The 23,184-nt window shown below is 42.1% G+C and overlaps 1 protein-coding gene across 2 annotated transcripts in view; it reads right to left on the reverse strand.

The window, feature by feature from the left end:
* naa30 (N-alpha-acetyltransferase 30, NatC catalytic subunit) overlaps positions 1–22,876 on the reverse strand; it is a 45,156-nt gene extending 22,280 nt beyond the window's left edge. For both annotated transcript variants that reach the window (XR_005946329.1, XM_041215179.1), the window contains exon 1: positions 22,016–22,876. Coding sequence is in view for 1 of the 2 variants with exons in the window: in XM_041215179.1 (XP_041071113.1) it covers positions 22,016–22,792 (777 nt within the window). In the remaining variant the exon portion in view is untranslated. The remainder of the gene's footprint in view (positions 1–22,015) is intronic.
* Positions 22,877–23,184: the final 308 nt, after the last annotated feature.

The raw sequence follows: 23,184 nt of genomic DNA on the forward strand, positions 1-23,184 counted from the left end.
TGCAGGTCAGAGGTTGAGTACTCTGTAGCAACTGACTCATTTCCTGATTCCCCAAAGTCTTTCCACTATTTACAAAGTACAAGTCAGAAGTGTAAGAGATAAACACAACTCCAATAACACAAGAAATTTGATGTTATCCAGGACAAAGCTGGCTGCTTGATTGGCATCCCATCAGCCACCTTAAACATTCCCTTCCTCCACCACAGGTGCACCATGGTTTGGTGTGTACCATCTACAAGTCACACTGCAGCAACTCACCAAGGCATCTTTGGCAGCAATTCCCAAGCTTGCAATCTTTACCACCTAGAAGGGTTAGGGCCGTAAGCTATGGAAACACCACCTCCAAGCCTTCCCCCGGTCCCATCTCCACCCCAAGCCCCACACAATCCTGATTTGGAAATATATTATAATTCCTTCATCATCAATGGGTCAAATCCTGGAATTTCCTACCTAACAGCAATGTGGGTGTACCTTGACCACATGGGTTGCAGCTCACCAACACTTCTGAGAACAATGAGGGATGGGCAATGAACAACTGACTATAATACTCAATAACTACATATAATTCCATGTTGCTTGTATAGTTATAGCTGGCCAATCAGAGATAATGTATTTTCAAGATCCTTGAGATATGGTTTTAGAATGGACTATTCAGTGGTACAAGTGGAATTAAATTCCTATAATTATATTTTTCTTTGAAATTAATTTTTGTTTGACATTTATAAAATGCTTTCAATTGGTGAAACTCGTTTGCTATTTGCTGTGCACACCTCCCTCTTCTCTACCACTCACACCAACTAAAAAACTTCAAGTCATCTCTTTTCTTTTCCTTTGTACTGTGAGCTCCTGAGGCTTCTATGTTGCCTTCTTCATATCTTCTCCTTTTGTAGCCTGCTCTAACGAGTGTAATGTAACTTTTAAGATAAATATTGAGAAGGGCATAAGTAAGCCAAAAACCAAAGTGATAATTTAAAAAAAAAATTGATCTTTAAGGGGATGAGAATGAAACTGGGGAAATTAAACAAAAAAATTACCAAAGAAAGAAATAGATCAGTGAGAAACATTTCAAGTGTTGATCAATAGGGTTCAGGAAAGAAAGTTCCACTTAAAAACCAAGAACAAACTTGCCAATAACGATACACCTTGGATGAATAAAGAAATAGGGCAGATTTGAAACAAAGGAAGAAGGCATAAATTAAATATATAAACAAAAGGAAAGAAGACAAAAGCAAATATGAAAGTTTTTTGAAAAAAGGCAAAGAGAAACTGAAATTAAAATATCAAAGAATACAGAAAAATGTATTTTATGAAAAAAAACAAATAACAAGAAAAATCAGGATATGACTACTAAGGGGCACCTTAGATAAACCCACAGATAATGACAGCAAAAATGGCAGCAATATTAAATGTTACTTTCTATATGCAGACATGACATTAGATGAAGAGGTAAAAAAAGGATATAAAGACATTTAAGGTAGTAGTGCCCCAACGGATGGGGGCAGACAATTGATAAACTAATCAAATTTAGAGAGGATAAAACTCCTGATTTGGATGGATTGCATCTGTACATTATGAAAGTTAGGGAAGAGATAGCAGAGGCAAAAATCAGGAAACTGAACACAGCCAGAGAAAACGCAAAATGCCAATGTGATTCCTGTATTTTAAAAAGGGAAGTAGAAGTAGTCATGGAAATAATAGAGCAATTGGCTTAACATTGGTGGGAGGAAAGATAATGGAATCCTTTCTCAAAGATGTAATAGAAAACATCTAGAAACTGAAAAACATAATAAAATGGATTTCAAAAGGCTGGGCATGCCCGACCAACCTTATTGAATTCTTTGAAGGAATAACAGGTCAAATAAGAATAATGTAAGAATAATATTTTCTGACTTTCAAAAAGGCCTTCTACAAGGTACTGCGTAGTAGACTCATGACTAAGGTTAAAGCATGTGGAGTTAGGGAACAAGTAACAATAGATAGAAGCCTGGAACAAAGTGGAATAGAGTTAGTCAGAGTTATAGGTAATTACTCAGACTGGCTAAAAGGTGGGAAGTGGCATTCCACAAGGATCTGTGTTGAGACTATTGTTGTTCACAATTTACATAAATGATTTGGACTTGTGAAGCGCAAGTAAAACTTCAAAATTTGCAGGTGATGCCAAATTAGGGTGTGTAGTTAATACAGGCAAGTGACAAATACAGGCAAGTGACAAATACAGGCAAGTGACAAATACAGGAATACATTAATAAGCTTGTAGAATTGGCAAATGAGCTACCTAAATAAGTGTGTGTTGGTATATTTAGGTAGGAAGAATAAGGAGGCCACGGAATCTTCAGAAAATAGACATCTGAACAGGCTAGAGGAACAAAGGGGATCTGGGGCTACAGATATAGAAATATTGAAACTTGTTCATAAGGCCTTATAGGATTCATTTCTACAGGAATAGAATTGAAAAAAATACAAATTAAGTGAAACTTGTGTAGAACATTGCTTAGGCCACATGACTATTGTGAACGTTCTGGTTTCCATTTTATAAAAAGGATAGTGAGGAACTAGAGAAGGTGCAAAAAATAATTAGTAGAATGACACCAGAACTCTGAAATTATGCACATCAGGCAAGAATGAGTAGGCAGGGGCTCTTATGTATAAATGGGAAGACTGAGGAATGATCTAATAAAGGTCATTAAAACTATGAAAGATGTTCCACTTTTGGGGGAAATGGCCATTAATAAATCAAATAGGAAATTCAGCATGAAGTTTAATATTCAATGATTAAAATGTGGAACTTGGTATCACAAGGAATAGTTAAGGCAACTGGCATAAATGCATTTGAGGGGAAGCATGGCAAACATATGAAGGGAAAAGACATAGAAGGATATGTTGAAGAGGCTAGATGAAGGACAGGAGGAAGCTCATGTGGAGCATAAACACTGGCATGGACCCACTGGGCCGAATGGCCTGTTTCTGTGCTTTAAATACACAGGTTTCCCTCTGTAGTGCTTTCCCTAGATTCACAGTACTCCCTGATGTCTTGGCTGATGTCTCACATACCTCCTGCGGTTTTTGCTTCCTTAAAACCACCCCCCAAATCCTTGAATTTTTTCTAGCCAAAATGTACAGATAGAGGAAAACTCAAACACAGGTGAGTTAAACAGAAAAATTAGAGGCATAAATGAAATTGAGATATATGCTTCCCAGATCCAGTCCTTTACATTCCTTTTCTCAAATACAGATGCAGGAAGTGAAAGACATCAATTGTAAAATAAATTCTAACCTAAAAGAGTAGATATAGAATTAACAGGAGGCAGAGACATCTAAGGTACAGTCAAGGGAAGAAAGGGAAAAGTGGTCAAAGAAAGAATAACTGAACTACCAGACAGATAAATATCTACAAATTGGCCACAAATAACAGTATCAATAAAACAAAAGAACACATCATCCACAACAAACTTAATATGGCACAATAACTGATCAGGCTGCCAAGATACTCACCTCTCATCTGAAAGGAAAATAAGTTAAAGAAACAAGAGCAGACAGAAGGCAAGCACTTCCACAAGCTGTTCAGACCCATCTTTTAGCATTAGGTACAGTTTGTTCACCAGCATGCAAAAAAGATATCATCAGGGCATCGAGGGAAAGAATAGAAAAAAAGTCAGCAATTCAATGTACAGAACAGCTATAAATCTCATCCCCAATCCCAAAGGACTCTTATTACTAGAAGCACAAATTGCTGAGCAATCCCATGACAAGTGTCCTAACCATGTACGCATGTTAGGGTAGCTGGGGAATTTGAGCTTTGACATGAGTGATTTTTTTTTTTAAACAATGCCATAGTATCAACTGAAGAGCAACAAGCTGCTTTTCTTTTTATATATACCTCATGTATAGCACATATATCTTGTGTTACTCCCATATTGCTTCCCTCTCACTGCTTCCGTATCTCATACTTATAATGCCTTCATGCTTTTGCTATTATTAACTCTGTTTCTTTTACTACTGACTCAATTCCTCACATGACTTAATCTAATCTTTGGTTTTCCAACTCCAGAATTTTGTCTCCTACTTGTGGCCCTTGTATCAAGTGCCTGAGGCTTGCGAGCATCAAGCCTTGGCAGTTTTGAAGTTGCACTTTTGTCTGTCAGTGGGCCCAGTTCCAGCTTCCCAGCCAACAACTGGGGACAGCGTAAATTTTCTGATCTGTTTTCTTGCCTATCGGCCTGTTTCCCATCAGGTTGGTTTTGTGTCTTCCTCAGTGTTTTATCAGGGTGTATGTATATTTTAAATCATGAAGGTGTCCAATGAGCTGTATGTGGAGAAACTGTTTTCATTGTGGGTAAGCCCAGAACAAGGGGGCATAAGTATAATAATGTCACTAACAGATCAAGTTAAAGAATTTAAGAGGCATATATTCACATCGGGTGGGGTGAATGTCGAACTCACTGCCACATGGATTTGTTCAAACAGAGAGCATTGATATATTTAAGGGGCTTGGTTGATGCTAGAGTTTGAAAGCAAGAGGGATATAAAATGGAAAGAGGTAATTAGTGTGTGCAGACTTGTGTGGAGTATGATCAACATAAACCAGTTGGGCTCTGCTATAGGAGCCACATAAAAAGGAACAAAAGAAATAAAACTTAGAGCAAAAAGTCATTGGCATATTCATAGTATGTTTTCCTGAGATCCAGGCTCCCCATTTGGATCTGGGGCCAGATCCAGTGTAACTATTCCATTTATTAACAGGGTCCCTGTTTTACATTGTTTGGCTTTAATGTCATTCATTTAATAAGGCCTGTATTCTCATTTAGTGTCGAGTTTCATTTTAAAGCTGTTTCACGGCTGTCTAATATAGGACCATGTGACCCAATCAGCACCAGTTTGGAACGGCCTCTCAAGCTCCCCGATTCATTTGCTTGGTGCTGAATCTGACTTACAGCTTCTCCTGCTCCTGAACCCAACCTCTCGCTGCTGACCTCCAGGCTCCTGCCTCTCGCTGCTCATCTCCAGAGCCTTCGCTCACAGCGAGAGCTCAGGAGAGGCAAGCGAGAGTCAGGAAGTGGGAGGTTCAGTGAGAGGAAGAGTCAGGGAGTGGTACAGGCCACGATCCTGGGAGGGTCAGCAGCAAGAGGGGGAGTCACGGATTGAGAGAGGCTGCAAGCCATAGGTCCAGCAGTGAGAGCCTGGGTCAGGGTGTGGAACAGGTCATGAACCTGGATAGTCAGAGAGAGGGGGGGAGGGAAGTAGGAGCATCAGCAAGATTTTTTTTAAAATGTGTTTGTTCATGGGATGTGGACATTGCTGGCTATTGCCTATCCCTCATTGCCTTTGAGAAGGTAGTGGTGAGCTGCCTTCTTGAATCGCTGCAGTTCATGTGGTGTAGGTGCACCCAGAGATCTGTTAGGGAGGGAGTTCCAGGATTTTGACTCAGCAACAGTGAAGGAACAGCGATATATTTCCAAGTTAGGATGGCGTGTGAATTGGACAGGAACTTCCAGGTGGTGATGGTCCCTTGTGTCTGCTGGCCTTGTCCTTCTAGATGGTAGCGGTCGTGGGTTGGGAAGGTGCTGTCTAAGGAGCCTTAAAGTTCCTGCAGCGCATCCTGTAGATGGTATACACTGCTGCCACTGTGCATTGGTAGTGGAGGGAGTGAATATTTGTGGTAGGGGTGCCAATCAAGGGGGTTTTGTCCTGGATGATGTCAAGCTTAAGTGTTGTTCGAGCTGCACTCAACCATTAGAAAGTGGTTAGGAGTAAATGTGGGCCCCTTCAAAACTGAAATTTTCCATGAAAATAAAGAAACGGCGAGCCTGTTGGATAATTATCTTACATCAGTAATTACAGTACAGAAAGGGGATAGGATGCTTGCAATCCCAAAGAAACTATAACTGAATCAGTGATTTAGGACTCACCAAAATTCACACTTTGCAAAACAACATTAAATAAAGAAAACAAAGACACTAAAGAATGTTAGATCACACCTAGTATCCTGCACACAACTTGGGGAAATTATATTGGAGGAGTCCAGTGAAAATTTACCAGAATGATACCTGAAATTCGCCAGTTAAGTTGACAGGAGATATAAAAACTTGAGAGTATTTTCGCTCGTTGGCGAGTCTAGGGCAAGGGGATATCATCTAAAAATTAGAGCGAGGTCTTTTAGAAGTGAAGTTAGGAAATATTTCTACATGTAAAGGGTGTTGTTTGGAACTCCTCTGCAACAATTGATGCTAGGTCAATGGTTAATTATAAATTTGAGATTGATTTTTGTTATCAAAGGTATTAAGGAATATGGGGCAAATACAGGTATGAGAGTTATGTACTCTCACTCGAGGGCTAAATGGCCTACTCTTGTTCTTATCTGCTGTTACACAGAACACTCAAATCGCCGGCATTACTGGGTCAATTCTCTACACAGGAAATACTTCTTCACAGGTCTGTGAATCATTATGGTCATTTATGGTGCATTGTTTAGTTTTTACATTTTGGACTCTATTTTAATGTGGTAGCAATGAGATAATAGCACCCTCAATGCAACATCTGACAGATCATTTATTGCTGATACTGCTCCTGCCATTAAAAACACTTTGAATCACAGCTAAGGATACAGTTTACAACACGTTACTAAAACACAAAATGTAATGTAGTTTTACTTTGTGCATTCACAGAAGATCAACCAACCAAGCACTCCAGATAGGGTGAAAATCATTTGTACTGAATTTTAATTTGTAATTTACCGATTCCCAATACATTACACTATGAATGCACAGCTCACTTTTTTTTTTAAATTCATGAGGTGTGCTAGGCCAGCATTTATTGTCCATCCCAAATTGCCCTAGAAGGTGGTGAGCTGCCTTCCTGAACTGCTGCAGTCCGTGTGGTGTAGGTACACCCACAGTGCTGTTAGGAAGGGGATTCCAGAATTTTGACCCAGTGACAGAGAAGGAACGACGATACATTTCCAAGTCAGGATGGTGAGTAGCTTGGAGGTGAACCTGCAGGTGGTGGTGTTCCCATGTGTCTGCTGCCCTTTTCCTACTAGGTGGTAGTGGTCATGGGTTTGGAAGGTGCTGTCTAAGAAGCCTTGGTGAGTTCCTACAGCCCATCTTGGAAATGGTACGCACTGCTGCCACGTGGTGGAGGGAGTGAATATTTGTGGATGGGATGCCAATCAAGTGGGCTCCTTTGTCCTGGATGGTTTCAAGCTTCTTGAGCGTTGTTGGAGCTGCATTCATCCAGGCAAGTGAAGAGTATCCCATCACACTCCTGAGTGGTGCCTTGTAGATGGTGGACAGGCTTTGGGGAGTTAGGCGAGTTACTTGCCGTCAGATTCCGAGACTCTGACCTGTTCTTGTAGCCAGTGTATTTATATGACTAGTCCAATTCAGTTTCTGGTCAATGGCAACCCCCAGGATGTTGATATTGGGGGATTCAGAAATGGGAATATTACTGAATGTCATGTGGCGATGGTTAGATTCTTTCTTGTTGGAGCTGGTCATTGCCTGGCACTTGTGTGGCACGAATATTACTTGCCATTTGTCAAACTAAGCCTGAATATTGTCCAAGTCTTGTTACATTTCAGCATGGACTGCTTCAGTATCTGAGGAGTTGCAAACGGTGAACATTGCACAATCAGCGAACATCCCCGCTTCTGATCTTATGATGGAAGATCATCGATGAACAGCTGAAGATGGTTGGGTCTCAGACACTACCCTGAGGAACTCCTGCAGTGATATCCTGGAGCTGAGATGATTGATGTCCAACCACCACAACCATCATCCTTTGCGCTAGGTATGGCTCCAACCAGTGGAGAGTTTTCCCCGATTCCCATTGACTCCAGTTTTGCTCCTTGATGCCACACAATGTCAAATGCTGCCTTGATGTCAAGGGCAGTCACTCTCACCTTACCTCTGGAGTTCAGCTCTTTTGCCCATGTTTGAACCAAGACCGTAGTGAGCTCAGAAGCTGAGTGATCTTGGTGGAACTCAAATTGAGCAGTGGGCAGGTTATTGCTAAGCAAGTGCTGCTTGACAATACTGTTGATGACCCCTTTCATCGCTTTATTGATGATCAAGAGTAGACTGATAGTGCGGTAATTGGCTGGGTTGGATTTATCCTACTTTTTGTGTGCAGGACCTGGGCAATTTTCCACATTGTGGGTAGATGCCAATTTTGTAGTTGTGATGGAATGGCTTGGCTAGGTGCACGGCAAGTTCTGGAACACAAGTGTTCTGTACCATTGCCTGAATACTGTCAGTCTCTGCAGTTTCCTGCCATTTCTTGATATTATGTGGGTTGAACTGAATTGGTTGAAGACTGGCATCTGTGATGCTGGGGACCTCCAGAGGAGGTAGAGATCAATCATCCACTCAACACTTCTGAGTGAAGATTGCTTCAGCCTTATTTGCACTGATGTGCTGGGCTACCCAATCATTGAGGATGGATATATTTGTGAAGCCTCCTCCTCCAGTGAGTTGTTTAATTGTCTACCACCATTCACGAATGGATGCGGCAGGACTGCAGAGCTTAAATCTGATCCGTTGGTTATGGCTTTGCTTAGCTCTATCGTTTGCTGCTAATGCTGTTTGGCATGCAAGTAGTCCGTGTTGTAGCTTCACCAGGTTGATACCTCATTTTTAGGTATTCCTGGTGCTGCTCCTGGCATGCCCTCTTGCACTCTTCATTGAACCAGGGTAATGGTAGAGTGGGGGATATGCTGGGTCCTGAGATTACAGATTGTGGCCAAGTACAATTCTGCTGCTGCTGGCCCACAGCGCCTCATGGTTGCCCAGTCTCCAGTTGCTAGATCTGATTGAAATCTACCCCATTTAGCACAATAGTAGTGCCACACAACACAATGGAGGGCATCCTCAATGTGAAGACGGGATTCCATCGCCACAAGAACTGTATGGTAGTCACTCCTACTGATACTGTAATGGACAGGTGCATCTGCAGAAGGCAGGTTGCTGAGGATGAGGTCAAGTGTGTTTTTCCTCTGACCACTTGCTGCAGACCCAGTCTAACAGCTATGTCCTTTAGGACTCAGCCAGCTTGGTCAGTAGTGGTGCTACCAAGCCACTCTTGGTGATGGACATTGAAATCCCCCATCCAGAGCACATTCTGCGCCCTTGCCACCCTCAGTGCTTCCTCCAAGTGGTGTTCAACATGGAGATGGACTGATCAGCTGGGGCGGGGCGGTGTTGGCAGAGCATGGTAATCAGATTTCCTTACCTATGTTTGACCTGATGCCATGAGACTTCATGGGGCCCGAAGTCGATGTTGAGGACTCCCAGGCCAACTCCCTCTTGACTGTTTCCCACTGTGCCACCACTTCTGCTGGGTCTGTCCTGCCGCTGGGGCAGGACATACCCAAGGATGGCGATGGTGGTGGCTGGGATGATGGCTATAAGGTATGATTCCATGAGTATGACTATGTCAGGCTGTTGCTTGACTAGTATGTGAGACAGTTCTCCCAATCCCTCAAGATGTCAGTAAGGAGGACTTGGCAGGGTCAACAGGGCAAAGTGGTTGATGTCAGGTGGTCTGTCTGGTTTCATTCCTTTGATACAACTGAGTGGCTTGCTAGGCCAGAGGGCATTTAAGAGTCAACCACATTGCTGTGGATCTGGAGTCACATGTAAGCATGGAGATTTCCTTCGCTAAATGGGCATTAATGAGCCAGAAGGGTTTTTATGACAATCAACAATCAGACTTATAATTCCAGGTTTTTATGGAATTCAAATTTCATCATCTGCCATGGTAGGGTTTGAATCCGGGTCCCTTGGGTCTCTGGATTATTAGTCCAATGACAATATTAATATACCACTGCCTCCCTTTCAATACAATAACTATTATATTACAAGTGCATGCTCACTCTGAATATCAGCAGCAACTGGAACATGCCTAATACTTCTGAATTCATTTAAGTTTGTCCAAAGGTTAACCTGGTAACTAACATTGAAGATTTATCTTTGGTCAGAGCTTTGAGAGCTTATATATCTGTTTTGAATTGATGGCAATTCGAATCACATTATATCTTTTGCACAAATATGATCTTTGCACAGTTTCCTTTTCCCCAGGATAAATTGATGGTTCTGACATCCAATCAACCACCTGAAAGGTTAACCCTACCTTCCTGTCTCCAAAACTGCAGTGTGATCAGTTTACTTTGCTGCTCCTTTCATTCTTGGTGGTAGGTCACAAGGAAGGAGGTATTATCAAAGTAAAATGCATAAGTTGCCAGAGTGCATCGATAGTTTATAGATATTGCAGCCACAGTGCACCAGTGTTGATGGGTATGTATCGAATCTTCCCTATCTGGAGATCAAAATTCCTCTGGTCCATTAAGATTCAAAATACACTATTGTATTTACACTTTCTATTGCTTGAAATTTTTGAAGGGGCCTGGTATACTTCTGAAAAATCTTCTTGCTCTACCTCCAGTAAAGATACCAGCTCCCTCTGGTTCCTCTCCCAAGTGATCATTGTATGAGTGACATCCAATCCAATCCTCAACGTCCACATGTATCTAATTCCAGGGTCAGGCATTCCAGTGTCAGAGTTTAGGAAATGCAGCCAATTTTACCTTGTATGTTCCAAGGCTACTTAAAACGTTTCTACAATTAGAAAAGCCAGCACAGAATATAAGTTGAACTAGGAGTGTCATAGAATATTAGGAGACAGAAAGAGGGCATTTTATCTAGCAGATCTATGTTGCTTTTCTTCACAAGCCAGCTAGTTTGATCCCACTCTCCTGCTCTTTACATTTAAAATTCCTCTTTAAAGCAACTACATATCTCAATTTTAAAACAACTTGTGAACTAGGATTCAACAACACTCAGTGGCAGAGAATTCCATGTTCTAACTACTTGCTGTGCAATAACTTTTTCTGACCTTTAATTCCTGATTATCTTCAATCTGTGCTCCCTTTTTATTATGAGGCCAGCCAGTGAAAACAATTTAACACCCCTTGGTCTTTGCAGTTTGTGAAAACAGCCCTAAATTCTCACTAACAATTTATCTTTCCCAGCAATATACTGGTGAAACACCTTTACCTGATTTTGTATTCTGTTCCTCTTGATATAAAATCTATAATTGCAATGCCATATTATGGCCTTACGTATTATGCTTCCACCTTTAATGTAGATGCCGCTGTCAAGGCTGTGCTTATTTTCCTGGTTGCCCTGAGGTGTTGTTGGGCCATCCCCTTGGACCACTTCAGTCCTTCTGGTGATGTGCCTGCCATGATGATGTTAGGTGTAGAATTTCAGAATTCTGACCCAGTGATGATGAAGGAACAGCAATGTTTGTGCAAGACAAAATGGTGTGCATCTTTGAGAGGAACCTCGAGGTAATGGTGTTCCCAAAACTTTGCTGCTCCTTTCATTCTTGGTGGTAGGTCACAAGGAAGGAGGTATTATCAAAGTAAAATGCATAAGTTGCCAGAGTGCATCGATAGTTTATAGATATTGCAGCCACAGTGCACCAGTGTTGATGGGTATGTATCGAATCTTCCCTATCTGGAGATCAAAATTCCTCTGGTCCATTAAGATTCAAAATACACTATTGTTTACTTCCTGGTGTGCATGAATCATAATCCCATTTCTGCAAGGCACGTTTTTGCTTAATTTCAAAATGTGTTGTTTTCCAAAACATAATGAGTTGAACACTTTTCATCAATTTGAGATGCAATTACTTTAGACAGCAAAAGTCTTTTTGCTAGATATAGCAAGAATACACAATGCTAGGACTCTTGCCTCAGGGAGAAAATTGCAAGTTCAAGCCCAACTCCAGCATAGGGATGGCAGTACTGTTCTCTCAGAGGTGTGCGCTTTTGTGTGAAATATTAAACTGATATTATGTCAGCACAAGTGGACACTACAAAAGACAGAAGGTTGCTTTTTCAAAGATGAGCAAGGAGTTGTCCAGGTCAACATTCTTCCTTCAAAGAAGACCATCAATAACTGGCCAGGCACTTTACTTGTTGTTTGTGGGAACATGCTGTGCACAATTGTCTGCCATGCTTGCCTACAAAACATAACTGGCTGTGAAGTGCTTTGGGGAATCCTGAGGATATGAAAGATACATAAATGCAAGGGTTTTCCTTTTTAACAATGTACTTTGTAAACTTTTTAAGACTATGCATACAATTTTAAAAATCAACCTAATTGTCACTTTCCAAATAAAGTTTTAAGATTTGTTAGTTGTTTGTTCACAAGGAGATGGGAGTGTGGGAAGAAATCCTCTAATTTAAAAAAAACATTAATCCGGGAGCAGGGTTTAGAGAAATGCGGAGAATTTTTTCCCCCCGCAAACGCAATATGTTGTTAAAATGTAGAATTTACTGCCTAAAAGGATAATGAAAGCAGATTCAATAGCAGCTTTCAAAGGGTATGAAATGTATACTTGAAAAGGAAAAAAGGGGAAATTTGAAGGACTGAGAGAAAAGAACATAGGAATAGGAGTAATTCAACAGCTCCGTCAAAGAGCTGGCACAGGCTGAGTGGTCTTCTCCAGTGCTCAATGCAGATGAGAAAATATTAAATTCCTGCAAAGTTGCACCAAAATAATTCAGTACATTCAACAAAGATTTTTCCACTGTAGAAGCCAATATGAATTAAGCCCTACAAGTAAAGGCAAGCATAAATTTGATGATGTAGTTTTAGAATTTCTATTATAAAGTTAACAGAATTTGCCCTTTAACAAAACCAAAATAATACTAAGAACAAAACTGGGGAGATGGTAGGATGAGGAGTTGAGGTCCAAGTCAAAGATATAGGACCAGTTAACCAGAATACAGCATAAACATTTAAGTGTATCAAAGCATTTCAATCTTTTGAGGTAAATAAAAGACAATGTGAATAGGATATATATATATATATCAAGATTTCAGAACAAATTAGTGCTATAACTTCCATTAAAAAATTGAAAATAAAGCTAGAATTTGAATGTCAATTAATCTTGCAATTATAAACGTGTGTACTTTCATAATGGTAAGAATCCTTAATAAGATTCTTACAGTCCAAATTTCAAGTCCGCTACTCAGAGAGCTTCTCTGTATTTAAAAAAGGATTGAAAAGTTCCTTTCGTAAAATGCTTAAAGATATGCTCTCTATAAAAACCAATATCCTGGTATTACTAAGATATTGACTAAAATACAATCAATTTATATTATAACATTTATAGACATATGTACCTCAATTTACAATTTATTATACAAATTAACTTGTATTTATATAGCGCCTTTAATATTATAAAAGGTCCCAAAGCACTTCACGGGGGCTTTATAAAATAAAATTTGACATGAAGCCACATTAAGACAAGTTACCGAAAACTTGGTCAAAGAGGAGGCTTAAAGGAGGAAAGCGAGGTAGATGTTCAGGAAAAGAATTTCAAGGCATAGGGCCCAGGCAGCTAAACAGTTGACCACTAATCATGGAGCAATTAAAATTGGGGATAATTAAAAGGCTAGAACTAGAAGAGCACAGGTATCACGCAGGATTGTGGTGCTAAGAAATGAACCCTCCTCTCCAATTTTCTTCTCCGATCCCCCAGAAGGTGATGCATGCTTATGTAGGGCAAGAATCTGTTTTCAATAGAAAAAAGTTAGAAGAAAATTGGGGGAGCTGGCAGCATAGGCCAACTACTGATTTCTCACCAAAATAACTATTCCCGATATACAATCAGGGTATTTAATAAGGGTGCAATTGGGGAGTAGGTAGGAAAAGGAACATGGAAATTGAACCTGACCTGGTGTTAAGCACGCTTTTCTCAAGGACTCAGTGAATGGGAATGGTCGATTTCCCTCCCTCCATTTACCAGAAACAATGACAACTATACTGAGATCGATCAGACCACAGATCAAGCTTTATGGGCATAATAGCGTGGTGGTTATGTTAATGGACAAAAGTTCAAGCTTTGCCAATAACAACTTATGAAGTTGAATTCACTAGATCCCAATTTGTGGACTGACTAAAAGAAGCAGAAGCTGAACTGACACCCAAAACTCAGGTTCATTAAATCTGCCAATTCTACCTGGTCTAGCCTTCGTGTAATTCCAATTCCACGTTACCTATTGAAGTCAAAGATTACCAAAAAGGGCAAAAGAAGGTGCTGATTGGTGTTGTCTAAATATAAAAATCTGAGGCAATAAAAATAGCAAAGATCCAATAGCTGTACAAGCAAGCAAAATAACAAAGGCAAATAAGACTTTGGCAGGTACCAAAGTTGCAGTCACTCGTATGCACCCACTAAATAGACATTCATTTATTTAACAGGGGAAGTGAATGATTAGTAGAAACTCAGTCACTGTAAATATATTAGAAAATTTACACAAGGAGCAAAAGCAAATTATAGAAATGAACAATGATGAGCTTGATCCTGGGTTTAATCAACTTCAACTGTTTGAGCCATGATTTTGCCACTGGCCATTAACAAGCATTAGCAGCCCTATGTAATGCAACTCACATTTGGGTCTTCCTGAGATATAACATTAACCAGCAGCTGACTTGAGGTTTATTCATTTTGGTAACATGATTCTTAAGTCCTTCAAAGTGGTCTAGCTAGTCCCTCAGATTGTAAAGGCTATCGTTATTGGGTAGAACTCCTGGAACTTTACCCACCATCAACATGGGAGCACAATCACAAAGACTACACTAATTCTCAGGGAGCCCAAAATCCTCTTAGATGGGAGGGATGTGGCCATATCGTCCAAAGGACAAGTCTTTTTTCCCCCAAATAGAACCTTTCATGCTGTATCACTTAATGCATTTGTTAACTAGAAGTCAGTAGCTGCTGACTTAAAAGAAAGCATTTAAGCATGCAGTGTTACTTCTGTTAAATCAAGAAACCAGGAGCAGAACTATTGCACTTAGAAATAGATTCCCAAACGCATTCAAAGTAAAATTTTGAACAAAACAGCACGGAACAGCAAGAAGGAATGCAAATTATAAACGCAAGTCATACAACTCTCAGCTTCATATGTATAGTATTTGCATTTTAGACAAGCATACAAAAGTAATATTAGTGAGGCTGAAATCATTGCCTTGATTTTGTTGCCTTTTGACTATTCCAATGCACTCCTAGATGGTGTTACCATGTTCTACCCTCCATAAACATGATGCCATCCAAAACTCTGCTCTGTGTTCCAACTTGCACCAAGTTCCATTAAACATCTTGGGCCTTGGTTAAGCGACATCTTGGATTTTAAAATTCTTATCCTCGATTTCTATTCCCTCACCTCTCCCTTTCTTTTTAAGTCCCTCCAGCTCGATAGCCCTCTGTGATATCTGCACTCTTCCAATTCTGGTCTCTTGAGCATCTCTGGTTGTAATCACTATCATGCCTTCAGCTGATATAGCACTAAAGCACTGGAATTCCCTCCCTAAATCTCCTACTTCACTTTCACCCTTTAAGACGCTCGTTAAAACCAACCACTTTGACCAAGCTTTTAGTCATCTGCCCTAAGATTGCTGTACATGGTTCGGTGTCAAGTTTTGCCTGATGATGCCTCTGAGGCACCTCGGGAGGTCTTCATACATTCAAAGCACTGCATAAATACAAACCAAAAGTAAAATACTGCAGATGCTGGAAATCTGAAATATAAACAGAAAATACTGGAAATACTCAGCAGGTCAGGCAGCATAGGTGGAAAGAGCCACAGAGTTAACATTTCAGGCCTTAACCATACATCATTAATTTTCTCCAGTTCTGATAAAATAGCTTTTAAGAAGGTGAAAAGGGGAGAAGGCGCTAAAAACAATAATGGGAAGGTCCGTGATAGGGCAGAAGTCGGGAAACATTAAATGACAAGAGCGTTTGTAGGGCAAAGAGCCAGAGGGAGTAGCAATGGGGCAAGTGAAGAAAATAAAAATGGGTCCAGAGGAGGTGTGAATGGCATAATAATGAACCATCTGAAGGCAGCCTACTTGTAACCTGACATTCTTAATACTTTTCTGGGACTTTGGAGACTCTCAGTATATCCACTATTTGGCTGCCATTGTCTCCAAGTATAAACATCTAACATCTTCTCCCCAGTAAAACAAACGGGGCTTTCTCTAATAATCAAGCCACGCAGCCTTGCTTTCAGACAGACTTCAGAACAGGTCACATGACCCCCTTCATTTTTCCTTTAAATTAAACACAGTTCCAAAACATCATAATCTTGTAAACCTCACAATTGTAACACTTGTATTTATGTAATAAAGAGAAAATACTGGAAGTACTCAGGTCTGGCAGCTTCTGTGGAGAGAGAAACAGAGTTAATGTTTCAGCTTGTGACCCTTCTTCAGAACTGGGAAAATATTAGAATTGTAATCGCTTTTAAGGAAGGGAAGTGAGAGACGATGAGAAAAAACAAAAAAGAGAAGCTCTCTCCTAAGGCAGAAGACGCAAAAGTGATGGTGGGGCTGAGTCCAAGGAAGTAGTAATGTGACCAGTAAAGAAATGAAAGATGGGTCCAGGGGAGGTGTGAATGGCAGAATAATGAACAGCTGTCACCTAGAAGCAAAAACACAAAACAAGGTTAAGACAGGACTGCAAAGAAAAGGAAGCGAAATGGCAGGGCAGGAAGGAGGGAGGGGGATGTTGGATGAGGGGCAGAGGTTACAGTCTGAAATTGTTGAATTCCCAATGCTGAGCCAGAAGGCTGTAAAGTGCCTCAATGCTGTTCCTCAAGCTTGCATTCTGCCCCAATGGAACACAGCAGTCAGCTGAGGATGGAAATGTCAGTATGAGAGCCAAGTGAAGAATGAAAACGACAAGCCACTGGAAGCTCAGGTCGTGCTTGCTGACTGAGAGGAGTTCTGCAAAGTGGTCATTCAATCGGGGTTTTGTCTTCTCCATGTAGATGAGACTGCGTTGAGCAGTGAATACAGGGCATTAAATTGAAAATTCTCACATGAATCCTCCTGAACTACCTTCTTCCTGTTGGCGACATTCTTCCAGAGACCCAATAAGGTTTCTGGCCATCCAGGGAAATCACAGACACTGTCATTTGATAAATTCAAGAAAAATGTCTGGAACAATGCAAACAGCTCCATGTGATTTATCGATCTGTCAAAGACCTCTGACTCCATCAACCGTGGAGCCCTTTGGAAAGTCCTCCAGAGACTTTCATGTTCAGCAAAATTTGCTAATATTCTGCAACTCCTACATGACAGTATAACGGCAACTGTCTTTTGCAATGAATTGGAGCACGAGCCCTTTCATATCCAGGCAGATGTCAAGCAAGACTGAGATTGCGCCAACTCTCTTCACTACCTACCTCAGCCTAGTTGTGGAACTCATTCGTGACCAACTTCCACAAGGAGTCATGACTGAGTTTTCACTCAACAGGATGCTTTTCAAGCTCAGTAGGCTGAAAGCCAAGACTAAGGTGACCCTCCGGCATATCCAAGACTTACAATATGCCGATGACTGCACAGTTGTGGCCCACACTTCAAATAACATCCAGGCCATCTTCAATTCTGCATACAAAAGGGTTGATCTCACTCAACATCAGCAAGACCAAAATCCTCTGTACAAGCACCTACAAGCTAATATTAATGGAGACACTTTAGAAGTCATTGAACACTTCCCTTTTCTCAGCAGCTACATTTCTGAAAATATCATTGAAGAGATCATCCAACATGGAAATCAGCCATGCCAGCGCAACTTCCAAAAATTGTGCAAATGGGTCTTCGACAACAAACATCTCCATAACAGGACAAAGGCTTTAGTCAACAGCGGTGCTGTTGTCACCACCACTACCCACCCCTTCTATATGAGACTGAGATTTGGGTCACTTTTCAAAGGTCTTCAGGTGCTGAAGAATTTCCACTAGTGGTGTCTCCACTGGATACTCAGTCATATGGGAAGACAGATTAACAAACTCCATCCTCACCGAAACCAATTCCTTCAGCATTACAACTATGATCATGTGAAATCTGTCCTGCTGATCTGGATACTGCACCCCCATGCCAAACAATCGGCTTCCTCAGCAGATTCTCTTTTCACAACTTAAGGATGGTACTCAACCTCGAGGACAGAAAACATTTTAAGGGCACTCTGAGGGCTTCATTGAAAAGGAGACAAATGAACATTGGTTCATGGGAGGAACTTGCCACAAGTTGTAGCATGTGGCAACACCTCATCCAGCAAGAGGCAATACTGTCGGAAGCTGATCACAGAAATCCTGCAGCAAAGAAATGATGGAAGTAGAAGCAGAGAACAGAACCCTGGCTTGAGGACTGCCTTTGTTTTTCTTCCCCGCCCCACAAAATCAGGACAACTTGCCCTCTGCCCATAGGCTTGCATCTCCAGGATTGGCTTACTGAGTCCTCTGAAGATGACAGAGTACATGTAAATTACTGCTTCACCTGGAAAAAGTGATTTGGGCCTTGGACGGTAAGAAGAGAGGAGGTAAAAGGGCAGGTGTTAAATTTGTGTTTGCATGGAAAGGTGCCATGAGAAGGGGACAGAGTGCTGGGGTGTTAGATGAGTGGACCAGGGTGTCGCAGAATGTTCTCTTTAGAATGCTGAAAGAGGGGTGAAAGAGGTATTTGGTGGTGGCATCACCCTGAAGAGAGCAGAAATGCTGGAGCATGATCTGTCGAATACAGGGGTTGGTGGGGTGCAAGATTACCCCTGCCCATTTTATTTTTTTAGCATGTATCGGTCTTAACTTTGCCTTCAGGTGGCAGCTATTCATTATTCTGCTATTCACATTTCCTCTGGACCCATCTTTTGTTTCTTTACTGGTCCCATTACTACTCTCTTGAATTCTGCCCCATCAACACTTTTGTCATTTAATCCCTTCTGCCCTATGATAGACCTTCCCTTTTGTTTTTTTCTCCCACCCTCTCCCACTTCACCTCCTTAAAAGCAATTACATTTTCAACATTTTCCCAGTTCTGATGAAAGGTCACAAACTGAAAAGTTAACTTTGTTTCTCCCCACAGATGCTGCCGGACCTGAGTATTTCCAGTATTTTCTGTTTTTATAACATAAAAATGTGTTACAATTCTGAGGTTTAAAACTATGATGTTTTGGGATTGTCTTTTAATTAAAGGGTAAATGAAGGGCCTGTCCTGAAGTCTGCCTCACAGCAAGGCTGGGTGGTTTGATTGTTTGAGATTGAAGAAAGCCCAGATTGTTTTACTGGGAAGAAGGTGCAAGGTGTTAGGTATTTATATTTGGAGACAATGGAAGCAGTCTAACAGTGGATAGACAGAGTCTCCAAAGTTCAAGATGTTGAGAATGTCAGGTTGCAAACAGTTGAGTGTCCATTTACTTCCAATATAAAAACATTGGGGTCTCAAGGAATGCAAATCAGCATTTATACCTGGATACAAGACCCATGTGATTCATGTTGCCATCAAGATGGCAAGGGGAAGGGGAAGGGCTTCTAAGGTATCGCTGATAATCTCAGACAAGTTAGTCTGCCAGGAACCGGGAGAAGGCAAGCAGCAATAGGCAGCAAGATGCTGTGCTTCACACACAGTAATGCAGATGGGAGCTCTGCTCTGATTGAAAAGACCTAATTCATGGAAGGGTTAAAACAAGGCTGGGAGATTCATCTAGCTTGAGCTCAAGGAAAAATCTCCGGGGGGGGGGGAAAACTCACTGTGAAAGACAGTTCGGAGATTAAAAGTTTCCGGGCTGAGAAAGGAAGGGAACAGAACTAAACCCCTGGTAGCTAAAAGTTACCTTGGATTGGTTCCTAGAGAATTGGCCTTTTTTTGATCCCCTGGCTTGATGGTAACGGTAGACTGGGGGATATGCTGGGGCATGAGGTTACAGACTGTGCTCGAGTATAATTCTGCTGCTGATGGCCCACAGTGCCTCATGGATGCCCAGTCTTGAGTTGCTAGAACTGTCCAAAATCTATCCCATTTAGCATGGTGGTAGTGCCACACAACACAATAGAGGGTATCCTCAATGTGAAGGCAGGACTTCATCTCCACAACGACTGTACGGTGGTCACTCTTACTGATACTGTTATGGACAGATGCATCTGCAGCAGGCAGGTTGGTAAGGATGAGGTCAAGTATATTTTTCCCTCTTGTTGGTTCCCTCACCACCTGCTGCTGACCAAGTCTGGCAGCTATGTCCTTTAGGGCTCAGCCAGCTCAGTCAGTAGTGGTGCCACTGAGCCACTCTTGGTGATGGACATGGAAGTCCCTCATCCAGAGTACATTCTGCACCCCTGCCATCCTCAGTGTTTCATCTAAGTGGTGTTCAACATGGACGAGCACTGAATCATCAGCTGAGAGTGGGCGGTGCATGGGAGTCAGCAGGAGATTTTTGTCCATGTTCGATCTGATGCCATGAGGCTTCGTCGGGTCTGGAATTGATGTTGAGGACTCACAGGGCAACTCCCTTCTGACTGTATAATAAGTAATATGCCGCCACCTCTGATGGGTCTGACCTGCCGTTGGGACAGGATATACCCAGGAATGATGGTGTCTGGGACATTACCTGTAAGGTATGATTCCGTGAGGATGACTATGTCAGGCTGTTGCTTGACTAGTCTGAGACACAGCTCTCCCAATTTTGGCACTAGCCCCCAGATGTTAGTGAGCACGACTGTGCAGGGTCGACAGGGCTGAGTTTGCTGTTGTCGTTTCCGATGCCTAGGTTGATGCCGGTGGTCTGTCCGGTTTCATTTCTTTTTTTTGAGACTTTGTAGCGGTTTGATACAACTGAGTGGCTTGCTAGGCCATTTCAGCAGACATTTAAGCGTCAACCACATTGCTGTAGGTCTGGAGTCACATGTAGGCCAGGCCAGGTAAGGACGGCAGGTTTCCTTCCCTAAAGGACATTAGTGGGCCAGATGTGTTTTTACAACAATCGATAATGGTTTCATAGATTTCTTAAATAGAATTCAAATTCCACCATTTGCCATGGCAGGATTCAAACCCAGGTCCCCAGAGCATTACCCTGGGTCTCTGGATGACTAGTCCAGCAACAATATCACCACGCCATCACCTCCCCGAGGCACAGCTACTTAAAGGTCAATGTAAAGTATATCTGTGAAGTCTGTTTTTTAATTTTGCTAAAAGCAAAAAGGGGAATGTTCTGTTTTGTGGTTTAAAGTATAAGTTGTCTACAAAGGTAGTGATTACTAAGCTGTGCTCTTACTCTAGTTACAGTAACAGTCTTAAAATGTAAAATCTTGTATCATCCTATGAATTGGAAGTTTAACTTTTAAAAACAAATTTATCAATCTCTATGGACATAAGTTGTTGAATGGGTTTTGATATTCTCCATTTGCTAAAACTAATTACTTAAATATGAATAGTCCTGCACTAGTATACTCTGTGCACCTACTTTCAAAAAAACTGCATCGTGCCCTATGGCTTGCTATCTAGAGCCAGGAAAGCATTCTTCATTTCTCAGTCACTAATGGTGACTTAAGGTTTTAAATATGTATTTACATGAATCAAAAACATTCAAACCATGTCCACTCTTTACCTATTTCGGGTAAAAACAAATGCTGAAGACAGAAATGATTTTCATATCAGTTATCTGTAGTAAATCAGAGGAATTCAAAACATGCTTAGAACATGTGGTATTAATACGACGAGTGTTACCATTAAAGAAAATCTCTCAATGTACCAAATGGAGGTCTAGTGATACATAACTTTCTGCCTATTCCATACAACAGGATTTCAATGGATTTTAGAACAAGCCTGTAAGCCTTTGAATGAAGTCTTTCACGTTAAACAGGACTGCAAAGTCAAGGTTATTCATCACATTGAAGACTATAAATAGCAAGACAAATTCATTCTTTTCCAAGTAAGTTCTCAAAGCCTAGATGATTACACAAAAATAATTGCACTCGTTAACACGACAATTATTAGTTGAAACTGAAAACGTGGGAGTCGGCATGCAATACGTTAAAGTGACTTTTTTGGCAACTCATATTTAGTCCATGCAAAAAAGCTGCTACATTCAAGATGTTATACAGGGATTTCTATCAAAAGCATTGTTTTAGATATAACTTTCATATTATATAGCCCCTTCCCCCAGCCACACTTACCAGAAAACAAAGCTGCGGCCAGTTGTGAATAAAATATCTATATGTATATATGGAATAAGGTTCAGACAAATCTTTCGTGATCAACCTCATTATATCTGGCATTTGCAACTCTGACTCATAGCCAACATATCGTATCCTGTCGTTCGTGTCGGACTCTTGTTGCGGATGCAAACTACAAGCAGCTATCGAGGCGGCCAGGTTGTACTGCTCTTCATCATCTGTGCTGATACCAATCCGATCGAGTCCATCCCTGGGGTTGTGAGTGTCGGGCCCGGCCGCCTCGGCAGTCCTTTGGTTCGCATAGTTTACGTTGGGACCCTCACAATAATTGGCGTCGGCTCTCCTCCTGCCAGCTTCGGGCAGTGACAGTCCGGGGTGAAACTCGGCGGCAGCGGCGGCCTCGGTGCAGGACAGGCGGCCTTTGCACTCCGCCTTGTAGTGGATCTCAGGGTTTATGATAACACAGCCGTTGAGCAGTCGCTGCTGCTGCTGGTGGTGGTGGTGATGGTGGTGGTGAAGGTGCAGGACGCCCTTCTTGGCTCGGTTCGGCTCCGAGTAGTTTCCAACACTGTTCGCCGGCTGTGGCCCGCCCTCCTCGCCGTGTTCATGGCCTGTCCCGTCCTGAGCCGCAGCTTCCTCCTCCTGCTCGCCGCCCCCTCCTGGCTGCGGCCCCGGGAGCTGGCCGTAGGCTCCCGAGTGGTTGAGAGTGGCAGCGAAGGGAGAGATGTCAGCGGGGGCTGGGGAGAGCACGCTGGGCCCGGGCGGTACATCAGACATCCTAAAGAGCGGAGAAACGCGGCGACAGCATGAGGGCCGAAAGCAGCGAGAGAGAGAAAATGATCCAACCCGAGAGGGTGGAGGTTGGGGGGGGGGGGGGGGGAGAGACTCGCTGCCCGCCCTCAGTACTCACACATCCCGCAACCGACCGGACCACACTAGACCAGGCTGCAGAGGAGCGGGCCTGTCAGGCAAAGCCTGACACCCACACTGGCACAGGGGGCGGGTGGGAAGAGATGAACCCGAACCTGAGGAGAAGCCAAACACAAGCGCCACCGCCAAACAGCCTATAACTCGAGGCCGTTTCCACTCTCAACTAGGCACTGCCGTAAAGTGAAGCTGCCGCGCGGCCCGGCCGCCCCTGAATACGTCACAACCGTCGTAAATACGGC

This window comes from Carcharodon carcharias, chromosome 20, assembly GCF_017639515.1.
Source record: "Carcharodon carcharias isolate sCarCar2 chromosome 20, sCarCar2.pri, whole genome shotgun sequence".
Taxonomy (NCBI): Eukaryota; Metazoa; Chordata; class Chondrichthyes; order Lamniformes; family Lamnidae; genus Carcharodon; species Carcharodon carcharias.